Source organism: Drosophila grimshawi, unplaced genomic scaffold, assembly GCF_018153295.1.
Source record: "Drosophila grimshawi isolate 15287-2541.00 unplaced genomic scaffold, ASM1815329v1 contig_1377, whole genome shotgun sequence".
NCBI classification, from domain to species: Eukaryota; Metazoa; Arthropoda; class Insecta; order Diptera; family Drosophilidae; genus Drosophila; species Drosophila grimshawi.
Window position 1 is genome coordinate 21,764,146 of NW_025062900.1, and position 27,999 is coordinate 21,792,144.

The 27,999-nt window shown below is 34.0% G+C and overlaps 1 protein-coding gene across 4 annotated transcripts; it reads right to left on the bottom strand.

The window, feature by feature from the left end:
- Positions 1–522: 522 nt before the first annotated feature.
- Positions 523–27,949, bottom strand: LOC6566638 (homeobox protein 5). Of its 4 annotated transcripts, XM_043214451.1 has the most exons (11): positions 27,756–27,874; positions 19,358–20,162; positions 6,729–6,835; positions 6,552–6,663; positions 6,124–6,487; positions 5,393–5,607; positions 5,172–5,330; positions 4,212–4,645; positions 2,662–2,877; positions 1,916–2,583; positions 523–1,223 (listed from the first exon to the last, which is right to left on the bottom strand). In XM_043214451.1, the coding sequence occupies exons 2-11, from the start codon at positions 19,945–19,947 to the stop codon at positions 1,068–1,070; spliced, it is 3,021 nt and encodes a 1,006-aa protein (XP_043070386.1). In that variant the 5' UTR covers positions 19,948–20,162; positions 27,756–27,874; the 3' UTR covers positions 523–1,067. The 4 variants fall into 4 exon arrangements, with proteins under 4 accessions (XP_043070386.1, XP_032595106.2, XP_043070388.1 ...); XM_032739215.2 differs by having other exon boundaries at positions 1,916–2,877; positions 27,756–27,949; XM_043214453.1 differs by lacking the exons at positions 19,358–20,162; positions 27,756–27,874 and adding an exon at positions 8,096–8,232.
- Between the last annotated feature and the right edge of the window lie 50 nt (positions 27,950–27,999).

The window sequence follows — 27,999 nt, forward strand, 5'->3', positions numbered from 1 at the left end:
GACTAAAATCAAAGCGCCAACGCAACTCGGTCAGAGAATGACGAGGGGAATGCTAAGAATGCAGCAACAGCAAGCAATTCAAATATTGGGAGAGAAATGGCATTTTAAACGGCTCATCAAATCTAGTCTAGTCAAAGAAATTTCAGCACAACAATTTCACAATATTTGTGGAGAGCGTAAAAGTATTACGCTCTTACCCCTCCCCATATTTGTCGGCCCATATCACTTGTCACGTCACACACTACATGCGTCTCAGTGTGAGCGGCTGATCGCGAGTGAAATCTGACAGCTGTTCGATAAAAGTGCCTGCAATTAGAACAAAGTATATCGATATTTGTGCAAGCGATATTTGCACGCGATTTTTGTATGCAAAACTGTAATTCACAATAGTGTGGCTCCAATAAGTCTATGTTAAGCAGATGTTAGTTAACAGAGAAAAATACTTATTGCTCTCTCAGTTGCAGCTGATCGAATGTTATCAGCTGATTTGAAGTATATTCTGTAAAATAAACTTAATTTGGGTTTGTTAGAAAAAGTTGTTTATTGAGATGTTTATGCCTGCTCGCTGGGTACAGTGGCACCACTAAATGTATATATGTATGTAGTTTAAGTATGTACGTATGTGTATATTGTGTATAATGTTGCCTAAATATGAAATATATTTTTGCATTATTTTCTTAAATTTATCGATTCTTTTTTTTTGTTTTGTATATTTACAGTTGTTCATTTAGCACATGGACATTTACAGTTATGGTATGTTAAATAAATAATAAATTATCATAAAAAGCAGAATGCTTTTTGTTGTTGTTGTTTGTGTTTGAAATGCGCTTTCTGGGCGACGACATTTTTTTTACAGTATTTTATGTAAATAAATTTATATATTAACATGATTTTACACATAGAAAAAGAGTTTAGTAGTTTTGCATAGCATCGAATTTGATTTAAATAGTATAGTGTTATAGTTATAGTTATGGTTAGAATTTTAAAAACGAACATAAATTTTACTAGATTGTTAAATATATAGCTTAAAATTGTCACGTGCTGGAACTGAAACAGGTACGAATATTCTAAGAACGCTCGCGATTATTATACGCCTGCACCTTGGCCACAGTGCACTCGAGCGCCCCCTGGATGTCATTAAACACGGGCACACCCTGTCGCTTCGCCAAATCAATGAGATACGACCGCCCACGATTGTAATCCTTGATGGCCGCAACGGTCAGCTGAAAGGATTCAAAATGAATAATTGATTAATTAATAATTGTAGAAAACTTGATAGAATATTTATATATAATATTGTTATTTAATATTAATTTAATATCGCTTACTAAAAGGACTAAACATTTTAATTTTATATATATGCCATGAAAATATCCAGAATTAATTCCAATCACCTCATCATGCTTGAAATTTTAACTTATCGACCAAAAGATATAGTAGATGTAGATAATTAGTAGTTGTGGTTTTTACATATATGCAAACTAAACTATAGCTAGAATCATGAAATAATAGGACAGTAACTCAAAAATTATATAATCTCAAAAATAAAATAAGCAACCAACAATTTTTCATTTTATGAATACGAAAAAAAGAAGACTTAATTTGAATCAGCTCAATAATTTAAATTTTAAAGTCTTCGAAGGATATTAAGTTTTGTAGGATTTTAAGAAAATTACCTCCTCAGGGCGGTTCTAATAACTCTTCATTTTTTGTAAATTACGTAAAAAGTGCAAAATAAATTATCATTTGTAGTTTTCGACACAAAAATTAAGAAGTGGGGCTGCATTTTAGGAAAATAAACTCTTCCCATTCCCATCTATATAAAATATATATATTTTTATACCAATGCTGTTTTTAGATATCCTTACCAGATAACCATATTTTAAATATTTATGCTATTTTTAGATAAACCTACCTTTTCACCACCGAGCACACAATCATCGGGCAGCATTTGCACGGCCAGCACCACGTTGTACATGAGTCCAATGCAGTGGGCGGCCAGGGTCATTGGGGCCAGCGAACGGGTCTCATTGGTGATGACGAAGAGGAGGACGCGACTGGATTCGAGGAGAGCCGGATTGTAGAGGGTCTGACGCATGACCATTTGGGGCAGTGACCAGCTGAGCGACTCCTCGGCAACGGTGAGCTCCTCCTGCTCCTCCAGCTGGAACTGAGAGCCGCGACACTTTCGACGTGTCCGCACAAATGAGCACTGCTGTTGCTGCTGCTGCTGTTGCTGCTCCTGTGGCCGGGATGAGTCCTTCTGCTCCTGCGGCGGCATCTGTTGATTTATGCTCTCGTGCAGTGCTGGATTGTGAAAGCTGACGCCATTCGCCTGCAAATAGGGCGCGGCGAGCTGTTGTCGCCATTTGGTGCGCAGCACACAGCTGCCGCCGAGATAAACATCTCGCAGCTCCAGACTAGAGCAGTACAGTGCATCCCCGGCGCTGGCAATGCTGCTGCTGCTGGAGAAGACCGAGTCATTTGAGTCGCTTTCCTCCTCCTCCTGCGCAGGAGTGGCGGCGGAGGCGGGAGGCATCGTTGTCGTACTGACAGCGCCCAGCAGATTATGCGGTTTGGTTTCTATTGTTTTGGTGGTAATTATTTCGGTTGTCTCAATCGATTCCACATTCAACAGTATCTGTGGCTGTGCCTTTTTACCTATACCCATGGCCGCCGACGACGTCGTGCTCGGCTGCGGCAGCGGCTGCGGCGATGAGGTGCCACTATCCCGACTCCGACTCAGCTGATCGAACAGATTCGGACGCTCCATCGAATCGTGGCCAATGCCGCTGCTGCTGTTCGACGGCACGCTGGCATTGCTTGAGGTGCGCGAAATGTTTTTGCTAGCCGAGAAGTAAATGTCCACATCAGGAGCTGCAATATCGAATATACAAAATGTAAGTAATCAGGAAAAGTTGGCTTGTAAATATCTACGACTTCTTTGAGTAAATATTATGAATTAAATGGTCGTAAAAAAATTAGAATAGATTTGATTTTAGCATTTATTCTAATAAACGAAATGAATTCAAACAATCACACAGCGAGTATAAACATTTTTGATTGTATAACCAAATCCCCACTAAAGTTATATGTTATGGAGTCAAAGATTCTTTCTTCTGCCGTTTAAATGCTATTATTATAATTTATAATAAATATATGCTAATAATAGATATAGGCTATAAAATGAAGTAGTATTCTTGTTGTTTCCAAGAATCTAATGTCTAAATATTATTGTTCAACATCCGCATCAGTCGTGGTCTCAAAATAGTTTTCTTTTGATTTTCAACTATTTTCTACACTCAACTAATTGTTCAGTTTTAAAGCTATATTGAGAAACATTAATGTATCCCCATTGTGCTCATGAACAAATTACACATCCTTCACTTAAAGCCATGTCAAACTATGGATTCACCTCTAGATTATGTGAGCTTAGAACGGTTATCAACCTGAAGGTTGATACACAATGTATACGGCCCATTTTTGGCCCGTTGTGATCCCACATGGGATCTAGTTTGGATTTATGCAACACTCATGTAAAACATAGAATCAAAGATTCAAAGATTTCACCAGAGATTGTGAAGTATTTATAAATTTCGCAATGCTGGCCGGTCTCATGTTCGCTAGCTCTGATAACCTAGGTAGGGAGTGACTTCCCAAGGTTTGGGGTCCTGGCAAGTGCTGGGCAAGACGCAGAAGCAGTGTTCTGGAGATTCTACTTCTTCCACTTCTTTACAGCTTCCGCAGAAGTCATTATACAGCACCTGGAGTCTATTGGCATGAATGCCGACTAACCAGTGTGCAGTTTGCGTTGCGCCATTCATCATTCGACCTGTGTCTACTCTCTTCGTTGATAATGAGCTTGCAGGTAGCTTGAGGCATGAGGATGGGTAATAGAGTTCCTTTCCTAGCAGTTGCCTTCAATGTCCTGGTGAGCAGGAACCCATATCAGGCTAATAACATGCTGTTTAGCCATCTCATGCAGAGACTTGCGACAGCTTGTTACCGATATCGAACTCGACACATCTAGATTAATACTAAATTTAATTTGTTGAATATGATTACAAATTTACGTCAAAAAAGACTATTTTACGTATATAAAGATGAAGCTACACACTACAGCCAAAATCATGCTATACATATATATAAATGTTATAGTATCTGATTCCAACATTAAAGTCAAAACTCTTCAGACATTCAACAGGACTCACCATTTGTAAAATAAACCTGCGGCGGCGGCACATTTGTTCCTTTGATGGGGGAAATGCAGCCACTCTCGTGTATCTCCTGCTGGAGCACCGAGAGATACGCTGATATGACGCAGAATAGATCGAAATCGATGAGCTCATGGTTTGGCATGGTGGATGAGTTGCAATTTTGCTGCGATGGTTGCTGCTGCTGCTGCTGCTGTTGCTGAGTTGAATCCAGCAACTCCTCCTCCTCGGCCAGCTGCTTGCTGCTAGCCTTTGTACTTTGCGTATGTAGCAATTTTAATGATTCGCGTTGATTAATTATTATTTTAGTTAGATTATTTAAATTAACTAAACTCTGAGCATAGCCTAAAAATAAGAGAGCACGTTTACACTGTTCCACAGTGAGTAGTTCGCCTTGCGGATTGACCCGGTCAAATGCGCCGCGAACCGTACTGCAAACAAAAACAAAATCAGAAAATCAGGAATCAGAGTTAGTCAATGCTTTATAGTTTTCTATAGAATTCATATAAATATATATTATATCTAATTATCTAATTCAGTAAATAAAAATTCTTTAATTAATCAACAAAGTTTCATTAGAGATATGCAATTGCCAATAAATCAATAAAGCAACTAATTTCATTATAATCTTAGTGTGTAATTTACGATTTTACAATGCAGATATTAATAACAATTAAATAATTTACGTTTTTTTAATTTATTTTAATATACAATTGATATCGAATTTTTCTTCTTGAAGTTTCAAAATGTTATCCAAATTCAGACTCAAATATTAGATTAGACAACAGACTAAACACTGACGACTGATATATCAATATACGAAAATATACTACAACATATAAGAATTAAGAAAATATCCTTAAATTCTGTTGCTTTAAGGCAATAAATATTTGAAGCCCATATTAAGATATCTAAAATTCCCTCTATTTATCATCATATTAATGCTGCATTACTTACTTTAATATAGACGATATTTTGGACGGTGGATCCCATATGCCGGCTAAAATATCCTTGGTGCGCTGCAGACCAGATGGTATGTTATCCAACACTGGCAGGCCGCGACGGGAGACCAGCTCCTTAAGTATCAACTGATTGCGAATTAAATCGAGGTATTCTCTGTGAAAGTAATTCAATTTGTTATAAATATAAACAATTTTAACTGGATATTGGAAACTCACTGATGTGAAATAGGCTCATTGAGGATATTCTGATTTGGTTTATACGGATGCAAAACCAACACTAGCTGCTTGCAGTTTTGACCCGCTATGTGTGCCGCCTCGATGGCACCAGCAGATGCGCGTGTTTCCGAATCCATAACAAAGAATAATACACGGGCCTTTTCCTTGGCTCGATGCTCGAGCTCGATGAGATCGGGCGTCCAATCGGATACTTGCTGCAGATTAAATAATTATTCATTGTGGTTATTTTGATTATTAAAGATGATTAGAGTGCATTTTGTTAAAAAAAAATAAATAAAATAAAAGAAATATATAAAAATTTAAATTTAAATGAGCTACGTAAAGATTAAATAGGAAATTCTCACAGATGCTTCGATACAGGACTTAAGATCAAGATTTTGAAAACAATAAGTTTGTATGAAAAAAATCGAAGAACTGCAGCGGTGCACCGCAAAAATAAGTATATCGAATATTTAGTCTGCACCTTTCTTATTTTACCATAAACAAATATATTCTTTTCTCATTTATAATAAAAAATCGTTATTTTTTAATTAATTAAATAAATCTAAATAATAAACTTTAAGTTGCTTATCACTTTTGGCCAATGCAGTGTAAATAAAAAAAAAAACTAATCAATTTCAAATGTTTCTAATATTTTAAATACAAAAGTGATTTGAAAAGAAAAGATGTTAAGCGAATTTCCTGTGTATATTTGCGGACTGCGGACTTACCGGATTATAGAATGAAATTCCCAGTTCCTTAAGGGCGGGTATGGCCACATCCGCCCGCCATGTGGTTGGATTGCAGGAGCCACCGAGAAAGACCTCGACCGGCTCATTGCTGACATTCTTTTTCTTTTTTGTGTCATCGACACTACTGAAGGACTTTGTACTGCGCAGCTCGGTGCCATAGTTTTCGGATTTTTTACTATAATGCAAGCCATTACCAGCCTGAAAAAGGTTTTGCATTTTATCCGAGCTGTTCGCCTCGCTGGCATTGTCCTGCTGCTCCTGCTGCTGATGATGCATGAGAGAGCTTGAGACTTGTGGGTACCTTACGTCAGAGTAGTTTATTGAATTCGATATTATTGAAGCGCTACAACACAAAAGCATTTCATTACTAAACTGTCACAAGTTGAATAATCCAAATAAAGACTCACCGAAAGCGCTTCAAATCTGCAGCAAGCACACAAAATTGTCCAAATGTCAAACCATTTGTTTGCCCTCGGCTCTTGCGGGCCACTTTCTTCGCCGTTTGCAGCATTTCGCTGACTGTGTGTAGGACAAACCATCCATTAATATTTACATATTATAGTTTAAGTATTTTAAGTACTTACTCTGCTTTTGGCTGGGATGAAAGCTTAGCTCGTGAAACAGTTCCTCCGTGCGCTCATCAGGCACCACATTGCAGCGCGCCTTAGCTCTCCAGGCGTTCAGCACCTCCCTGTATCGAAAGAAACGAGAAAATATGCAGATCTAGTTAGTGTTGTGAAAATAGTACTATACTGTGTTATTCAATAATATTTAATTAATTAATAAATGAATAGTTTAGCGTTTTTTCAGACTTATGAATATGATTAGAAGATTTATAATAACTAGATCATAATTTTGTATAAGGGCATTAAAGAAAACAACATAAATAATATCCATATGTTTTGGATATATTCCTGATCATTAAAAAAACAAAAACTAAAATACAGGAAATACTATAATTATACTACCTGTTTTCCCCAAAATGTCTCATCATATTTTCCATATTTGTAGATGATACAATGTCAATCAACTAGCGAAGGACGCAAATCAAGCCAAATATAAACAATATTCAACACAATTGTAAACAACGTTGAAAGTTGTATAAAAAAAAAACTGATGGGGTTTTAAGTTTGTTTTTAATGGGTATCGGATGCAAGGCACGTTCCATGTTTTGAGAACACCAAAACGAGTCAAAAGCGCTTCATATTCAATATATATATGCGAATCATTTAAGTGGCAAAACGAGAACTTGGCCATAAACAGAAAAACGAGACAAAAACCAAACATTCAACATAAACGACTCGTGATAAATCATGCAACACATATAAGGTATGTTAAATATAATTCAGACTGATCTACAGATTTAGAGCTCATCCAAAATGTACCCTAAAATTTGATCACATATACAAATAAAAATTATATACAATTTCTGCAGTTACTCAATTTTATGCCAAGGTATATTGCAACCGACTTGAAATGCTTATTTTACAAATCGGAAATCGGTTATTAAATATTGCAATTGGTTGCTTTATAGCTCTATTAGTCGGAGAGTCTAGTAAATCAACATGTTTATACACACGAACATATCAAAAATACACTCAGAAAAACAATTGATTTGAAATTCAGAAAATCACCCTAAAAGTTATATGCTTTTCTTGTAGAATTAATTTCTAAATATATGAATTATTTTCTTGAAATTGGATAGGCTCGACAAACCCATTATTAAGAAATGCCCTTCTAAAAGGTAGAAATTAACTTCCATGGAAATTAAAAATATATATTTTTTTCGAAATTCTAGAAAAATCCACCCTTAAATTAAGAAATTTAAACCTAGGTTTTTAGAATGCCACAATCTTCCATTTTAGAAATTTACTTTCTGAGTGATTATTTTTCCAAGTGTATGTACACTTAATGGGTATAAAAACGATAAACTAAACGCAAAAAGATTTACGTAATTTGTGTTGTGGCTGCTGTTGCAGCCTCTTCCATTGCATCTGTGTCTGCTTCCGCATTTCCTGCCAGCAATTGGCATCGAGACAGCGACAAAAACAACAGCAACAACGAAAACAACAGCAATTGCATCATAACAGCAATCTAAAAAGGCAATAATTTATTTAAAATATTGCGAATTATTTTATTAATATTGTAGTGCTGAAATTAAATGCGTTTTTAGTCGACTCGAGCTGGGAAAATATTTCGCGATGAATTTCATCTTTACACTTTTCAACTTTTAACACACATTCAAAGTATATATTAATTGTTCAATTATAAATTTATATTTTCGTTAAATGGGCACAAATCATCAATCAACCAATTTAAGTTATAAAAACAATTTCATTAACAAAGAAATCAAGGTAAAAAATTATATTTCTTTGTTTCCTTTTCTTGTGACAAAATTAAATTTCATCTTGGTTATAAGACTTTTAATTATAGTTGCTTATTGGTATGTAAATAAATAGAAAGCAAATTTGTGTATACACGATTTTAATTTTATTTTCGTGTTTCAATTTTGATGCTAGCTAATCAAAATATGTTTTGCAACTGATTTTAGATTTTAGTTGAATTTTTTTACGCAGCCCATCTTTGTGCAAAATCCGACTTATCAGTTGTCATTGACAGCAGCCGGAGAAGCTGACGTCAAAGCTACCTTTTCAATCGCTAAGTAATAAAAAATTAAATTAAATGATAACTAGAAAAAAATATGTATTTACTTCTATATATATAAATATATAAATTTATATATAGAAATGTACAGGGCGCCAGCTGATAAACATTGCAATGCAACTGTAATTTGAACAACACTTTCAAGATGCGTAATATTTGAAATATTTGTAACACAAAGTTGAGTTGGCTTGGCTTAAAAGTGTCACACAACATTTCTAAGGCAGAACAAACTTGTTGGTTTGCTTATAGCGCTGCCCACACAAGATAACCAAATATATGTATACTATAAGCTATGCTTAGACATTGCTACGCAAAGGGGAAAAGAACCTCAAATATATGACTAGGCTAATTCAATTGCAAATGCGGCTGAAACAGCAACCGACGGATGGATTATGTCATTGCCAAGAACAGCAACAAATAAACAGTGTGTGGGATCCTTTTGTACAATGAACACATGCAACTGAACTGATAGAAAAAGAGTTGAATTAAAATTAATTTGACAGAAGAATTTTGATTTCTGCCCCATTTAAGAGAGATAAGAGTGTATAAGAGTTTCCGGATTTGATATAGAAGGTTGAAGAAGGAAACTGGAAATATATACAACTACTAAGATGCTGGAAAAAGATTTGATGATTTGTCCGTTGCTATGCAATCAAAGACCAAAATAATTTTAGTATTTAAGATACAAAGCGAATTAGTTAAAGTTTAATTCATATGCGTTTGCGCCTAGGGAATTCTATTTTATATATGTATGCCTATTATACCCCTACTATATTTAGTCACTAATTCGCTATAAATGCACTTTTTAAGTGTGCTACGCAATTCATAAATATTTGTAACTTTCAATGAAATTAACTGTTGACATGTGCCAAATTGATTCTATTACAAACGAATAAAAATAATAATATGAGCGAGAAAATAAAAAAATGCGACTGCAAAAAATAATTTCATTGACCCACGCGCGAGTGCCTTTTATATGAGCAATCCACAATTTCCGAATGCAATAAAGCGGGAGACAAATGTACATTGTACATTGAACTTTAAATGACGCTGATGAGGCAGCAAATGACGGCGATTGTGTGTTTGATGCTGCAAATCATACCAGCCATACCAGAGACACAGTGGGGCGTGATGAGCAAAACAAAACAAAACAACAACATCAAAATATTTGCCTGAACACAAATCGCTGAGTATACATTTGCCTTTAACAGCTTGTAAATTCACAAGTCACACACACGCGCACAAACAAGCGCACACACACACACACACGCACACACCGCTGTCAGCAAAATATTTGCATACAAATCTGCAAAACAACATGCCACTACACATGTCACATAGCGTTGAGCTTTGGTCCGCCTTCTGTAGGATGAAGATTGATCTGCGGGCAACTGTACGCGAATCAAATATCCGCCGCCGCAATACCCTGTAGTACTATTAAGAGTAACTGATTATTATATACTGATTTATTTTCTATTACTAGCTGGTTCACTGATTCCAATCTTCAAATTCAAATTCAAATATGGAATTTTTTTCCAGTCAGTCTGCGCAGACTATTCTATTTATAGAACTTTTTTATAAATATATTTTTGTATATAATTAAATAACAAACAAAGTAACTCTAGCTCTTAAAGTCTCCGTAATTATTCAATGATACAAAAGGTGACAAGTTAACATTTAGTAGTACTTTTTACTAAGAATATTAGCTTTAATATGCCATCATTAAGCATAATTATTTTCAAAGGGTATAAAAAAAGACGCCGCTTCTACAAAAAAACAAGAGGTGTGTTAGATTTCTTTGCACAACACTCATGGCGCCCTGGCTACAGGTAGTCAGCCGCCTGGCCAGTTCCCAACCAGGTTGCAGCTGTTCGGCAACTACACCGACGACTTGTTTCCATTTACACACACACACACACACAAACAGACACACACACACACACAGTTAAAGCAATAATCGATGATGAGGTCATAACTAATAATAAAAATGACGCTGCTTCGTGCTCAGAGAGCAGCCGCTAGCAAAGCACATGGCAAGTCATCAGAGCAAAGAGCACACAATAAAATAAGATGAGGAAATAACTCAAAGAACTTCACTTTGACTCTCGCTCTCCCTTTGTTTGCAAATCCCTCTCTCTCTATTCCTCTCTTGCTCTCTTGCTCTATGCTTGATCTCTCACTCTCTTTTGTCAAACAGCTGTTTTTGGTGGGCCTGTTTTTCAAGTCAAACAATGATTGCTGTTAGCACATTTACTTTAGAATGCCTCAGATATGTACATATATATTTATATATATTAACTATCGCAACTTTATTGTTATCATATTTAATAGCAATTAATGCTCGAGTGAAACTCACTGAATGTCGTTGCTCTTTGAACCTTTGCGAATGCGTCGTTTGGGTCGATATACGACAGGGCTGGCGGCCTATTTAACCGACTCGACACTTTGTCAATAAATCTTAGTCTTAATGACTTAATGGTTACCGCTTGACAAACAACAAAAATATGTACATAGTAATAAAATGGTTAGAAGGTATCTAAGGAATTTCTACCTTAAACGGTTTGCCATTAATATAATACTGGATTACCTTGCATTTTTGTTTCTTTATAAGATTGAAATTCATCTAACATGAACCTTTTTTACAGGAAATGGTGCATTTATAATATAAACAAGTTGGAATGGTCCAGTCTGGATAGTTAGATTAGGATATTCTCTAAACTCAGGTGTTGAATATATTAATCTTGTCTCTTAAGCACAGGTTATATTTTTATTTTTTTGTTAATGAGTTTGCATGTTGATTCAATGTAAACTAATTACAGTTTAAAAAATAGTAAGTTAAAATTCAAATTTAACTTGCAAATTAAATGATTTGCATGTGTTAATTAATAATTAAATTAAAGTTTAAAATGTATTCAAGTGTAAAAGGGTTTAACATTTATTACAAGAATTGGGGAACCCCAGAATAAACCCAATAAACTAAAATTGTAAGACGTCAATTAAATACAAAAAAAAGAGATGCAAATCTCTGGGATTAAGAGTAAGATAAATTAGTCATTGTTAATCACGCTCAGAGATATATTAATCACTGTTAAATTTCCTGAGGCTATGTTAATATTGAATAGCTAATAAAGGGAAGAGAGTTCCAGTAATATATTAATATAATACATCAATTGAAACTCGATATTCTCAGACAATCATCTCTTATTGCCGAACCTTCCCTTAAACATATTTATATAATTATAAAATAGTATAAATACTACACACACTTTCATGGATGTCTAATCTAAGATGCAGTGGTATTCCCTCACTTAATAAATATCTAAACATTGCATTAGCGCATTGTTTTAGCACTTTAAAGCATTAATTAAACCTCTGAAGTTGCGTTGAAAAAAAACCCTACCCCAAGCAAAAAAAATCTATATCTGATTTGTGAGTTGTTTATTTATAACGCTGCTGTAACGCAAAGCACCAATACATACATATATAGTATTTATTAAAAAAAAAATATGTATATACATATATGGTATCAAATGAGCGCATTTCTTTTCCCCAAAGACAGGGAGGTGACACAATAGCTAGCTTTGTGGTTTCCGAGCGATGACTATCGCCCAACACCAAAAACAACAAAAACAGCAAAAATTTGATCATCAGTTTTTCTTTGCTCGTGCGCTTGTTTTGGACCAAGTCGCGAAATGTCGCTGTCCTATAAACTTTTGGCTTTAGTTGAGCAGTGACATCAATAGTTATTTTTAAGTTACATGCTCAATTCTCTTTCACATTTCTTTAACGTTTTTTGTTTTCTTGTTTTCACATTTTGTTTTCATTCATAATTCTATTGTAGCGGATATTTAAATTATGTTTTCAAATTTGCAACGCATTGAAGAAGTCTCCGACCCCATTAAGTATATAAATATATATATATTTTTTTTTTGCGTAGCATCACTAGACGAGCATATATATATATATATATATATCTATAATTGACTGAGCGTTTGACCATTTTTTATGCGCTGAACTAATATTGAATCCAATCAATCAAACGTTTGATTAAATTCATATTTTATCGTGATTCCTTCGTGTTTTCTTTTTAGTTATATATATTATATATCTCCGGTACCGCTGGTATACGAGTAAATTGATTTAGTTCTATTATGTGCCGACCATTGATAAATCGTATCAATATAATCGCGAAATAGTTCGAAGTGTAACTCAATAAGTCGATAATATATCACAATTTCAAGGCTGGGGTCAACAATTTTGAGAGGTTTGAAAGATTTATGGCAGCCCAAATCGACAAAATAGTATCTACAACAATTGCAAAGCGAGGAGTCATCACATTTGGAAAGCAGATTAGTGAAAGCCTTTTGCGTTCTATTGTTCTGTTTTCAGCTGGTCTAAATTTAGTGTTATGCAGTCGATTACGCTTCTATTTGCTTTATTATTTTTGTAGGCATACATATTGGTTATTGGTTATAAGTTGCGCCACAGTTGGAGTTAGTTTTTAATGGCCTATTGGTAATTGTGTTATATGATTCGATTGCTCTGCTTCTTACCTATTTGTCTATCGCAACTACAAATTGAGCTATCGACAAGCCGCAATCTAATCTTAACAATATCGCGAGTTGCTATTTAGCTTTTATGTCAGCTGGTCATGTCATTTTTTTTTTTAAAGGTCTATACTCGACCATGATGATTGTTTTGATTGTTATTTTTATTTATTTTGTGAAACATTGGCTGGCAATCAAGCGTTTCCGTTAGATTCTAGAACTCTATTTTATTTGGAATTGCTAAAGGATAATTGATTAAACAATTTGGCTGCAGTTCATTTTATGCTTTTACTGCATTGATCTGACTTGTTCTCAATTTCAATTATTTTTGTAATATTATTTAAATTTCTTATAAAGTTTATATAAATCAACAACGGTATTGACAAATGAGTAAATGTTGACTGGAGGCTTTGAAAACAATGATGTTCTTACAAAATTAAAACCTACTCTTACCAATAAATCATCAAGAATTTATACGCAGCAAAAGCTTGTTTCAGGTCTATTATTGAGTAATGATTGATAAGTGTTAGTTGAACTTGAACTATGCTTTTAATTACACCACTTATATTTAGATGCATATTATTATTATTCAAAACAATGCCACAAAACCTAAACCGCAGTGGCGTCAACTATCATTTATTAAATAATACTTGGATACTTTGAATTAGTATTACACTTATCAGTATCCGCTTTTTGTTTAACCGCACTGGAAAGGCGCACTCCATCAACTGAATGTTGAATGCGGCTGAAATGTGTGTTTTTTTTGCTTTACCCCAAACTACCAGAAGACTGAATACCTATAAAAAAAATAAAAAAAACAACAACAGCAAAGCATGCAAAATGTGTGTTCAATGAAATGCCGATTAAAGTGAGATGAAGTAATATTTTATTTTCTGAATGGTGCACGAATTTTTATGTCATGGCGAAAAATTGTATGCGATGAGTCTATAAAGCATGGATGGATTATATGTGTAAATATTTATAGGCATTACAAGGCAAAGCACTAGCCGAGGTAGCGTTTCGTTTCGTTTCGTTTATTTATAATTGTGTTAAATTACTAATTAAGCCAGCCACTCGAGCGATTCCACTCACCCAGAGAGTGCCTCTCTTTCGCTCTCTCTTCTCCCCCTCTCTCTCTATCGCTCTCTTTCTCTATCATGTTGCTGATGATGTCATGAATTATCGTTTTCTGATTGAAAGTATCGATAGCGGCAAAGTCAACCATACTGTCGGTTCAGAACAAAGCACCCTGTCAAACCTACAGATTGTCTGTCCGTCACATGCCACGAAATGAAGTTGTCATCGCCACATTTGGACGCTGCCGTTACTCGTTACTCGTTACTCCCCCGTAAATTTAGATTTTAAAGCACGCTATATAGGCTCGACAGACTTTGGCGGCGACTAGTTATGAGGTCAACATTTCAAAAATAAATGGGATTACATATACCACGTAGTCCAAAAACCGACTATTTCCACAATCGCAGCTTTGTCGCTGATGTGTGTGAAAGCATATTCGCGCTGGTCATATGCATTCAAAGTTGGCTCTAATCTTGATCAAATTAAATACTTATTTTCCCAAGTTTAATACAGTTACAATCTACAATCACAATTTCAGTGATTAGTAAAAATCAGCTATTCACAACATCATTTTTCGACGCTCTTGATGCTAGAGACTCGAAACTTGGAATATATATTTCTACATTTCCGCATTAAGCAAAAATAATATATAACTTGAAATGAGTTTTAAAAAAACCGTAGTTAACTTTTAATTATTTTATGGAATTGTAAACCGAATTAAAAACTGTGAGCATTCAAAAATATAATAAAAAACTAATAAAAGTGCTTAAGTAGTTATTCGATTTCAAAGGTTAAATTGCGATTGACATTAATTACCGAATGGAAACAGTTAAATACGCTCGTTCGAAATTTTGAATATCTATCTTGATGAAAAGTATATTCCCATCAAAAAAGCAAGCAATATATTGAAATCGAAGGAAGTTATCGTCAGCTTACACTCAAATTTAAAATAGATATATGAATAGATATTACTAAATCGACTCGACTATCAGAACACAAATATATACTTGTATATATTACAATTGTATGCTTATTTTTATGATTCGATTCATGAAGTTGGGTTTTCAAGTCCGTCAATGCAGGTGTTGAATCGTTGCATGGATCGTACAATTTTGTATACCATATTTCGTGGATAAGCAGAACGATTCTGCTGCGGATTAATTGTTTAACATTATCCACAGATCATGAAAGCAGTCACGCCTCTAAATACATATATATATATATATTTAAAAGATAAATGCTGATAATTAGCATTAGCATGGCTGGAGTCGCGACTCATTGTTATTATATTTAAATTATTATTATCTACATTAGTAGTCGTCATTACTTCTGATTCCCATATGTACATACATTTGTATTTGATTGTACCATGTCATAATCAAGTTAAAAATAAATCATAATATCACGACGCAAAAAGCCATAACAAACGACTGTTTATAAGCTAAAGCGATAAATGCAGCTATATAATGCGAAAAAGCCAATTTTATATACAAAGAAAAGAAGAAGAAATAAACAAGTACAGCTTTTTTATGTGGACACCTTAACTCTCTAGCTTGAAGAGGGCAAACACTTCAGCGCTTGTATCAACAGATGTGCATACAGCATAACGGATACACCCTTGTGGATCAAGAGTATATAAAGAGTATAAGCAATTTATATAACATTTAACAATAAAATGCTGCACTTTGCTTAATCAAAGTTTCGCTGATAGCCATTAAATATTTATATATATGCATGAGTAGACGGCCTTTGCTTTTTTGATTCATAAATACATGAAAGAATTGAATGGAATAGAAACCATAACCATAACCCGTCAGTCAGCGACAATAACCGACGATTGATGTGCGTTGTGACTATACAAATTGAATAAAGGCGACATTAAAAAATAACAAAGATAAACACATCTCTTTTAATTGAGCAGTGCATGCAGACGACATAATTTTTAATCATTGCAACTCTGTGATTTAAGAATTTAAATGAGTTGAGTTGACTTCAGTGAACCGCTTTTACGACATAGTTTCGCAACGCAAAGTCGCCAGTATAAAAAAATATCTACAAAATGTTGCATATTAAAAATCTAACTGTGTCTTTACTGCCTTTAAGAACGCTATAAAAAGCGCGCTTGGCCTTTTACAAAAGAATCCAAGATGTGCGACTTAGAATTCGGATCCGTCACATTATTAACGAAAGATTAGTTTTAAGGTCCCTCATAAAATGGTCTGACATTTGAGAGTTGCTTTGAAGTGAATTTATCACCCCAGTGGAGCAGAAGCTAGATATTCTAAGATAATAAAAAAAACAGTTGCAAACATCTCACATTTAAACTTCACTATACATTTATATAAAACAAAAATGCCTTCTTATCCACATCATATTTTACACACTCTTTCAAATTTAATAAAGTGGATATTATTGTTTTGCATTTATAGATTTTATTGATTGCCTAGCACCCTAGTGGACGTAGCACCCCTATTTTAATACTTTGAAGCTGTTTCGATTTTTTTCTACATATGTATTTCTTAAATAACACAAAGAGCTAATTCTATATTAATTTGTTGTATGGAATTTTAATGCTTAAGGAAATACGTCACGTTTGAGTATACTAAATAAATATATTTCTTATAAACGCTTCAGATTTCGAGTATAATATATAACAATTCGAAAAGCTATACAAATTGAACTAGTCTTGATTTGACTTATATGAACTCCGATTGATCGATTGATTAATTTTGAACGCTGCAGCCACAATAAATATGTTATGAATTTGTCAATTTGTCCTCTGACTTGCGAATATATTATAAGCAAATTGCGCAAAAGAAAAAATAAATAAATAAAACAATTACAGGCTAGAGAAGCTTTTTTTTTTTGTTTACAGAGCTTGACATTTTAATAGATTGTTATTGTTGTTTATTTAAATACAATTTATTTTTGTAAAAAAGCAAAAATAAAACACAAAAACAATTAATGGTCCTCTAGTCGACAGTTCACGACTAGGAGGTACCCTCTACAGACAGACTATAAAGCATATATAAACTGTTTGAAATTTTTTTGGGAATCGTGGAAAGGTTTAAAAAATGGAAATATTCTTGATATACACGATAAACACATGTAAAATTTAGTGATATTATTTGTGATGACCTTCAAGATATGTCAACAGAACTGAGCAGGAGAGCAGGAGAACCTCTATAAAAAATTTGGTGTCTTTAGTCAACAATATGCCTGTTACATATACTGAAAAACTCTTCTTTTTTAATAGGTGCAGAGTACAAAAATGCCTTTGCAATGTGCGACAAATAAAAGCAGTCAAAAGTTCCTTGCCTTGTCATTTAATTCAATATTTTAAGCGTTGTGCGCTGGGAGGAGAATGCGCAAAAATAAAATATATACATTTAATTTTAAAATAGCGATGACAAAATCTTGCTCGCTGTATTTTTGTGCAACGCCAAAGACTAAAACACAAAACACAAAGCGCAAAAGCAAGACAAGAGAAAGATATATTGAATTGTGTAGAATATAAAGAGAATTCATTGTTTTTGTTGGGAAACATCGGCATTCGCCCAGGAAGGCATCGCAATTAGATGGTGAGGCGTGGAAATATTTCAAATGATGCCGCCTACTAAGTGATTAAGCCCGGTTGATGTCATGTCATCAACCCGATGCCGAAAAAAATGTCAACAATAACAAAAACGACAACAAATTTTGGAATTTATCCTCTGAACATGTTTTCCATTGTAGTACATGTAGAATAATATCAAAACAGTATTAAAAGATTTAGAAACAATTCATCTAACTTGCATTCATATTGAGCCTAAAATGTGTAAAAGCCTTGCTTTCTCAAAGCTAACCTTTAAATAATTCTTAACACTATTGAACTCTTGACACGATCAGAATTTTCATAGCTTAGTCGTTTCAGTTGTCTGGCTTAAAAAAATGGCGCTTTGGATATGATATTGCTAACACAGAAATCGTGAGACACTCGTCATAAAACTTTCATTTTGCTCAGACATGATAATTTTCTATGAGTCACCAAAATTAACAATACAATAATTCAAGATTAATAATACTTTACTAATTGACTTATTTTCATATTTTTCGCTACGAAAGAGATAGAAACAAATTGTATTTCGAAATATATAAATTGCAAGCTTTTTTAAATATAAAAATAACATTTTTTTTCAATATATTTCTCTCTTTTTACGGATCGCTTCAAGCGGGAAAATACATTTTAAAAAATGTAACAATTGCATCTGAAACATTTCCTACTCATATTTTCGAATTTAAAATAGTTTATAAAATAGCTGCGAGCACAAGGATTTGATATAAGAAATTTTGAAATATTAATTATATTTTAAACTTTAAGCGAAAATGTACAAGATTATCTCCAATCTACAAGAGTATATAATCTTCACCGTTCTTTCTACGTTTTTTTAATGTGTCCGCAGATTTACATAGAAATATAGCTTCTCAGACTTTTGTTATGATTAGTTTGGACAGTTAGTTTATAGGAATTTATTCAGATAATTATCTTGCACAATCACTGGAACAACAATATAGATAAGACATAATCTAATAAATGTTAATATTTGTTATAATGCAGCTTTGAATTTCACAATATTTGTGTACTCTGAACAGAAAAGCTTTTAAAGCAAATATATCAATTAGATATATTTGCCACACTTATGCATTTAATTTATTTATAGAATATTTTTATGCAATTCCAAAAATTATGGCCGCAAAGGGTTTAACTTGTGTTTGAGTAGTGATTCACTCAGTTAAACTGGTTGGGCTTAACTGGTTTTCACAGCATAAATCTATTTAAAACTAATGTTAGTCACATTTTAAAGCGGGAATCAAATTAGAAACGAAGAATTGAACAATTTTAAGCCAAAACATTGAAATCAAAATAAACTGAAAATAAAACATACCCAAAAAATAATTGCGTTATTTGCGCCGGCGTCTGGCAGACATTGTGCACGTTGAGGGTGCGGGGCCGGGCATATAGTATGCTGGAACCGTTGCCCAGCAGCCCAGGCAACACGGCAGCCTCTGCCAAAATGGCCGATGTGGAGTTGCTGCGCAGGGTGTTATAGGCGCGATAATGCGTATCGTTCTCGCCAGCGCCGCCAGCTGCCGTCGAGCGCAGCTCCACTGCTGTTGTGGTCTCCTCCAGAGTTTCCACAAGCGAGCAATTGTTGTTGCTGCTGTTGTTGATTGTTGTTGTTGTTGCTGTTGTTGCTGTTGTTGCTATTGTTGCCGGAGCTGCTTTTGCAGCACTGCGCAATTTGAGGAAACCGTTGCGATTGCTGTTATTGTTGTTGTTGCTGTTGTTGATGAGATTTTGTATCTTTGCACGCGGATTGTTGAGTCTATTGTTGTTGCTGCTGCTGCTGTTGCTGTTGTTGTTGCTGCTGCCAATTGCATGCGCCGCTTTTGTGCCATTGGCGCTGTTGCTGTTGTTGGCGTTGCTGTTGCTGTAGCGCTGTTGCAAACGCATTTTGGCCAATTTGCTGGTCATTGAACAACGTTTAATCGAATTGTGCTTTAAGGTTTTATGGCTTTTTGTGTGTGGCTTTATTATGTGCACATTTGGATAACATTTCTCAACACATCGCAACTAATACTAGAAATTAGCATAACTTGCCTGCGTTGTTTATTTTTTATTTTTATCTTTTTGTTTGCTTCAACTTGCTAGTGACAACATTTCACAGACGACACAGCTTTCACTTTCAACTAAAGAATTTATATGCCCAAAAGAAAATAAACATTGGTTTTTGTTATACAAATCAAAATGCGAAAAGTAAAAAATATATATGAATATATCTATATAAAATATAGATTTTTAAATTGTTGATGTCGCTTCTAGTTTGTTTTTCGCTCTTTTCAATTTTACTAAGTGTGGGCGTGCCTTAACAAATATTATTTTTTATGTAAATATTTGGCTTTTCATTGTATTATTTTTTGCGCGCGCATTGATTTGATTTCATATATATATTTATATATATCAATATATGTGTGTGTGTATTTTTATTGCTGATTTGGGAGGGGCAGAAGAGCGCACGCCAGCGCAACTTATAGGTATGCGCGTATATTTTGTTTTATAAATTTAGAAATGAACGGAAATCACACACAATACACACAAAGCACTCAAAGCGCTCAACTTTTCTATATATACATACATACATATATCTGTACACATATACACAAACAAACAAACAAACAGACACACACGCACGCACACTCACGGCGAATACGCAACGTTGTGAACGAGTCGAGCCAACGTTGGCGAATGATTCGCTAAGCAGAAAAAAGCGCGCAGAAGTACTTCGCTCAGCGCAATGATTTTGTCTGCCTGCCCTACTGAATGAGAAAAGAGAAAGAGAGAGAGAGACAGAATGAGAGAGCGCACTCTTATCTCTCTCCCCTCTTATGCTTTTGCGCTCTCTCTCGACGAATTTGCTCTGTGAGCGGCGCGGCGTGTTTTATTTATGTATTTATCATAATATTTTTAAGCAAACATTCAATCAAATGCTGTCCATCTTGCGCTTTTGCAGTACGCCCCCTCTACTCTCCCCCTTTAGCATCCAGACAGCCAGCGTGGGCAGCTTTAATTTATTGAACTATTCTGCTGTTATTTTAAATCCTGCATCCATTTAAAATAAGTAAAATTGGTATCGTGTTGCAGAGCGAAGCATCTCCAAACCAAAAAGTTATTTATTTTCTTAATCAAATATCCGTTAGTTTTTCAGTCCATCTTTCATTATTAAAGTCAGAGTTAACAAATTTTCAATCAGATCAAGTTCATTGCATTTTTATTTTTTCTCTAAAAAAATATTTAAAATTATTCTCATTACAATAAAAGTCCCAATTTGGTATATCTTTCCCACTACACTTAAAAATCCATTTCACACAGTTTTAGTTCTAGTGTTACCAAATTTATCACAATATTGTTATCTTACCAACAATTTTTTTTGAAGGTCTAGCCACAACTAACCAGTCTTTGAAATAGCCAGATTCGCACCTGTTGCAGCTGCTATAACACTGGTAAAAAGTATTTCGCAGGTGGTTAAGAACAGTTTTATAAACACAACCCATTAAAAATGGGTTAAAAAAATATTTATTTCTTATTCGTAACAGAATCTAGAAAAAAAACTATGCTTACTTGTAAAAACATGTCCTGAAAAGGACATGCATCAAAAAATAAAATCACATTCATTCATTAACGATTAATTTTAAAACCATTTGAATTTCAACTGCTAAAGCAAGTCTCAGCATCATATCTTCAATATTAATTAAACAGCAATTCTTTGATAGTGAATAACTATTTATATGCTGATACCAAAGGTAGAGTTTGGCCAGATTAAGACAAAGATTAAACTATTCCAAAATGGTGTCAATTTATAAGTGAAATTAGTTTTGTTGAAGAACACAAATCTTCAAGAAGTAATTTTGTTTAATTGGGAAATAACAGTTGATCATGGAAAAGTGCACAATAATGTTAAATTATAATACCATCATTAATTCTTAGAAGTACAACTAGTTACAATTGTGATGACTCATGGTTTTTTTTATTGTTTAGGCAAATGTGACTAACTATCGCCAGATAAGTTACAATGATAAGGGTTCATGTCGTCAGAGCTGAAATTGTTCAAATCAGTCCATTAACTGCTCCTCATCAAATAGGACTTAAAGATAGATGAGTGAATTTCAAGGCATATCCGCAAAACAAAAATATGATTTTTGTGAATGTCAGCCGTGGCTCGTGGGCGACTGGCTGTCCTCTACAAATACATATATTCAAGATAAATACGTATGACAGCAATGTGCCAAAATTAAATACAAACGCAAACGGCAAACGGCAATTTATTGAGGCTGCCTCAAATAATATTATGAGCACGTGCAGGTTAATGAATACATACATATTTAATACATATACACACATTTTTTTTATTTTCAAAATACACAAAAAGAGGGCGTTGTTTTAAATATTATAATGTATGTCAGGGCTTGCTCGTGTCATGCGAAAGCTTAAAAAGATTTGCTCACAAAATTCATAGACTCTTTATACACACACACACACACTCACATGGTTCCAATATTTTTTGACCAAAATTATTTTCGAAACATTATTGATGCTGTCATGTACGCGCCTTAAATGAGCATTTTGCGATGATGCCATTGTGTTGTGGGTTGTTTTTCACTTTTTGATGATCTATTGAAATCACCGAAACGGCTTGATATTAAAAATGATTGGTCCGTAAATAAGGTGAATACGTTTATAAAACGCTTACAAATTGTGAACTCGCATAAGTCATCACAATTATTGCTATTAGTCAGATATGGATAAATTGACATTATGGCTGGGATAAGTCCAGATAATGTGAACGTTTACTAGAATGACTACAAGACTGAACAATTTGTAATATATACTGATCATTTGACAAATATGTGTTTTATTAATATTATTTACCTTGCTTAAATTCAAGCTATTGATTTATCTGAAATTGGTACTCGAGTAGTAGTTAAGATAATACTGTATATCGATAAGAAAGCAATGGATAATCATAGTAATTAAAATTATTAATCAAGATTTAGATAAGAACAAAAATTTATGAATTCATTTCGTATTTTTGAAGTACTTTTTTCACTAAATAAGAATCAATTTACATGAAAGTTTCAACAAACTGGGACAAATTTAGTAACACAACTCTTTGAATAACCAAGATCTCAAAGTCGCTCAAAATAATTGTGATTTTTTCCTTGACCATCAAAATTGATTAGAATATGGCTCTAATACGATATTGGGTTATTTTTAGCATTTTATGTCAGGTCTTTGTTTTCAACAACAGGTGCGAAACACCTTGCCAAAGATTTTGGCAACATTCCACAGGTATGAGTTGCAGGAACGCTTTATTACTACCCAAAATTGGAAAATATTATGCATCGCAAAACAACATTAATTTCGGTATGCGGGAATCTCGATTTGGTAGATTTTATTGGGTGCTTTGGAGGAGCTTCTTCGGGCTTAATGACTTAATCTTAGGATAAGTGTTTGGTGGTTATTCAAAGTATTGATTAAAACCCGTTTTAAATTTCAATGGAATAGTAAGATTAACTATTCCTTGGAAATAGATGGAACCCTATAATTTTTCATAATGTTTCTGCAAGCACTATTTTTATTCTGCTCTGTGAAATCTTTAGAAAAGTGCAACAAAAAAGCTAGAAAAAAATGAAAGATCAAAACTTGTGAACAATAGCAATACGATTAATTTAAGAGCAACTATATAATTAAGAGAGGGAAAATTAAAATAAACGATTAGAGCCAAACGTTTAGTTTAATTCATTTTTTATTCATTGAATGGATTTGCATTTTAGTCCCGGCGAAGAACGAGAGAGACTGACGACTCTCGCTCTCTCTCTATCATTCTCTCTCTCTCACTCTGCTTCTCTTTTGCAGTCACACATGAGCTGGCTGGGGGTAAGCGAGTTGATTGACAGCTGATAGCCAGTTGATTGACAAATTGTGGGTTTGTTTGTGCACACATTCAAAGGTTTGTAACCTTAGTCTGGCATTGCTCTCATTCTGATACCCATTTACTATTGTACATCCGTGCAGAGTATATATGTATGTATTCTTCATCAGATTATGATAAATGGAGTATGATAAAACTGAAGCGGGTCGAATGGTGATTTTTTTGGTATACATAGATATTCCGGTTAAAGTCATCATTTACAAGTTTTATTATACTCCATGCAAATTTGAAAACAAGCACAGAACAAATTAGTCAGTAGAGTATATTATTTTAAATTTAGAATGAATTTTACAATATTGTAGGTGGACTTTAGAGTGAGGGCCTCGGATAGTGTGTTATTATACAATGACCACACCTAAGGTAACCTACACATTTCCGACAAGATAAGGCTAGAAGGAAGGTTAGTATTACAGACAATATCCTTTTAATCATAAAAGATAAATATATCTTTTTACTCCTTTACTACGGTTAATAATTCAATATAATACTGCAAATATATATTTTCATACTCATTTGTGTATATAGCGATAAGTCTAGAAAAGCCTGAATAACAAGGCAAAGACAAAAACCCTGAAACAACCCCCATTATATGTATGCCATTAGACGCAAACAGTTACAATTTTCTTTGACGTTAATTGCTTTAAACAATTCTTTTTGAAAACTGCCTTTCCTTGCAGGCCATTGATTGCGTCTCTAATGCATTCCTCTCTCATTTTATTACATCAGTCAAAATTATGATGGTGACCAATTAATAGAGTCTCGAGAAAGTATACATAATCTTTCAGACCGGAGTCCATTTGTGCTCGCAATTAAGAATCTGGTCAAATATTTATTTATTTAGGAATTTAACAAACTGATCCAAAGTTCCAAATGATGTGGTAGCAGTTAATCGTTGCCGGTGGGTTTGGTTACGATAAAAATAATTTTGTAATACAAAAAGTTATCTTTTGATCGATTGCCCCAATTGAAGTAACATCAACTAGTGGTCCGACATAATAATATTATAACTTGATAAGCAATAATAATAAATATATACAATCTAAGTCTGGGAATTATAGTATAACAATTGAAAACCGAAACAGCAACCATGCTCTAAAGAATTTGTTCGTCTTCCGGAAACCGGAACAGATGTAAATGAGTAGCAATTGTTTTCGAAATTATGGATTCGGAAACAGGAAATGCTTGTGTATGTTTCACAAAGTTGGTGAGTATTCTACAGAATATATTCAGTCATCAATGTATTGTTAATCAGCTCATTGAACATGTGTTTGAAGCTGATAAAGCAGATGAAAACAGAAAAATATTCGTAAAAGAGTTTCTCGACTTTATCGAGTTCTTATTGTGGAACTTTGAAAATAATTGCGCAAGTCACCAGTTAATCGCGTTTTTATTTAGAGTAAAAAATGAGTTTACTCAAATTCATTCATATTCTTAATGATCTTAAATCGCAATGCTTTTATTCATTTGCATAAAGTCTTCGCATATGCATATGATAAGGCATTTTATTTTGCAAACTAGTTGAGATATCTACTTGTATTTGTATTAATATTCCTAGCTAATTTCGTTGACATTTATTAATGGAACTCGTGTTGTTGTCTAAAAATTATCAACTTTACAATTTGTTATTGTTTTCACAGAGCTTCCGTGTTTATCAAATTAGTTGCAAAAGTGGACTATTGTCTCAATGTGACAGCCAACAAAAACAGCCGCATTGCACTGCATTTAAATGAGTGGAATGCAAATGATAAATCGTGGGGGAAGAGTTTAGTGCTGGCTGGGTGCAGTTTCTGGTTTGTTTCGGATACTGCAATTTGTGGGCAAATTGAAATTGATGTGTGTGCATAAATAAAACGCGATATATTGCAAAAGTAATTTATATTGCCTGACTATATATCCATCAGTAATAAACAATCAAGCAAGCCTTAAGCACTGTTCCTGAAGGCAAACTAAATTTTAACAATTTGTTTATACAAAATTTACCTGTGTGCAGAAAATAATTGTATTGATAGACAAATCAAATAAAATAAACTTGATTTATGTATGGAATATATGTATAACTTATATTCCAAAGTTTTCAGTCTCTGAGATCAGCAGAAATTGGCTAGCTCGACTCGCCTATTATTTCTTATAAAGAATATAAATACTTTACGATCGAAGGAGATGCTTCGCTCTGCGTGTTATATAATTTTGCATACTTTCTTAACCGTTTTTATCAGTACCCCTATTTATTTTAATGGGTGCCTGAAAAGTTGAATGAACGTATTTGGGATTTTACGAAAACATACTAGCAGCTCTCCAAGATCTATGAGTAAGAATATATATGTAGGTAGTAGTATATATATGTAAGTAGGAAGAATATATTGTACATATGCGTGGATTAAATTTTATTATTTTGTTGAAATAAGGTTGAACGAGACATTTCCGACAGCAAGAATTATATTTATTAATAGCCGATCAAATACATATATAAGGGTTAAAGATCTCTTGATTTCAGGCCATAATTTGTTTATCCATTTTTAATGGGTACAAAATTATAGCTTCCTGAAGTAAAATATTTTACAAAATTACATCTTTATTTATAGACTCTGCTGGTAATGCTGATCATAAATATATTTACTTTATAGGATTGAAAACGCCTTGTACTTTACAGAACAATATAATATTATAGGATTTACAACTTGAAATAAAACAAATAACCTTTGATTTCATTTTTGCTAAAACTCTTTTTTAATTACATATATATTTAAAGATCGGCCAACAAAATCAATAGCTCGGTTGAAGATTGTTTATTGTTTGTTTTTAGTTTTGATGTGTTTACTTTGTAGATTTCATTGCTGGCAATTCTTTTCGAAGGACGCAACTACTCAAGGTATGCGCAGTGCAATGAGTTGACCTTTAACTATCTTGGCATAGATAATAAACGTAATTTGCGAATTTTATTATGGCTTGCAAAAATATGATCACAAATATAACGAAACTAACAGCATTGTTTAGGTCATTGACCAAAAAAAGAATTTATTATTTATTTGAAAAAAAAAAAGAAGAAAAAAACAGCTCTGTTGTTGTTGCTGGCACGCTCTCGTTCTCGCTCGCTCTTCCATTGAGAGCATGTTTCCCAAGCAACAAAACAAAAAAAAACCAACGACGCCACTTTGAAAGTACGTGTGTATTTGTGTGCATTTTGGGTATCCAGTAGGAATTAAGGTAGTCCAAAGAAATGCCTCCATGGAAGCAATTTTCCGCTACACGCAATAGATTTCCTAAAGTGGCTCGGCAAGTGACACAAATACAAATGAATAATAATAATAACAAATAGTACCATTTTTGTATTACTGTTATACTACTACTGCTACTAAATTGAACACTGGCAAAATGTGTTTTTGGGTTAAATTTTGGAACATTTCGGTTAGATTCCGACTGGGGAGCACACACCGCAAACACGCACACACAAACTACACACACACAGACACACATACACAATACAACACTCGTGTATATTTGTACCTACGGAGAGGGCTTCCTCTGCTTTTTAGGCGAAGCAAATAATAACAAGCAACAGCACCAACAACAACAATAACAGCAACAACCACACAAAGGAAAGTTGTTTTTTTTTTTCGTTTTGTAGCGGCACAGACGTGCGCGCTTACGTCATTCATAAAAATAAAAAGGCAGAGCAAAGAGCAGCGCCAGTCTTTTGTTGTTGTTGTTGTCGCTGTTGTTGTTGTGTTGTTCTTGCAGTTGGTGTTGCTGTTACTGCCTCTGTTTATTTGCTTGCCATGCCAGTTGAATTTACCTGAAGAATATTTTAACCATTTTGTTTGGCATTATTTATACGGCGGCTGTCGCTGTTGTCACTTCCCACGCTTATTTTGCAGATTCATCAATTTGAACTACATTGCTACGGATAGCGTTTGTTTTTTGTTTATTATATTTATTTCTAGCCGCAGGTTTTGTTTTGCACATTCGCTTCGACTTTCATGTAGCACTGAGCTTCTTGTCAACGGAGTGCGTTACGCTCACCGCTGAATGGCATTTAT

Excerpts from the sequence above, each read along its gene's own strand:
- LOC6566638 (XM_032739215.2), bottom strand. The coding sequence starts at position 19,947 with ATGACCAGCAAATTGGCCAAAATGCGTTTGCAACAGCGCTACAGCAAC. Across the intron at positions 6,488-6,551 it reads GCAGATTTGAAGCGCTTTCG|CGCTTCAATAATATCGAATT; the intron begins GTGAGTCTTTAT and ends TTTGTGTTGTAG. Across the intron at positions 2,878-4,211 it reads GCAGGTTTATTTTACAAATG|CTCCTGATGTGGACATTTAC; the intron begins GTGAGTCCTGTT and ends TCGATATTGCAG.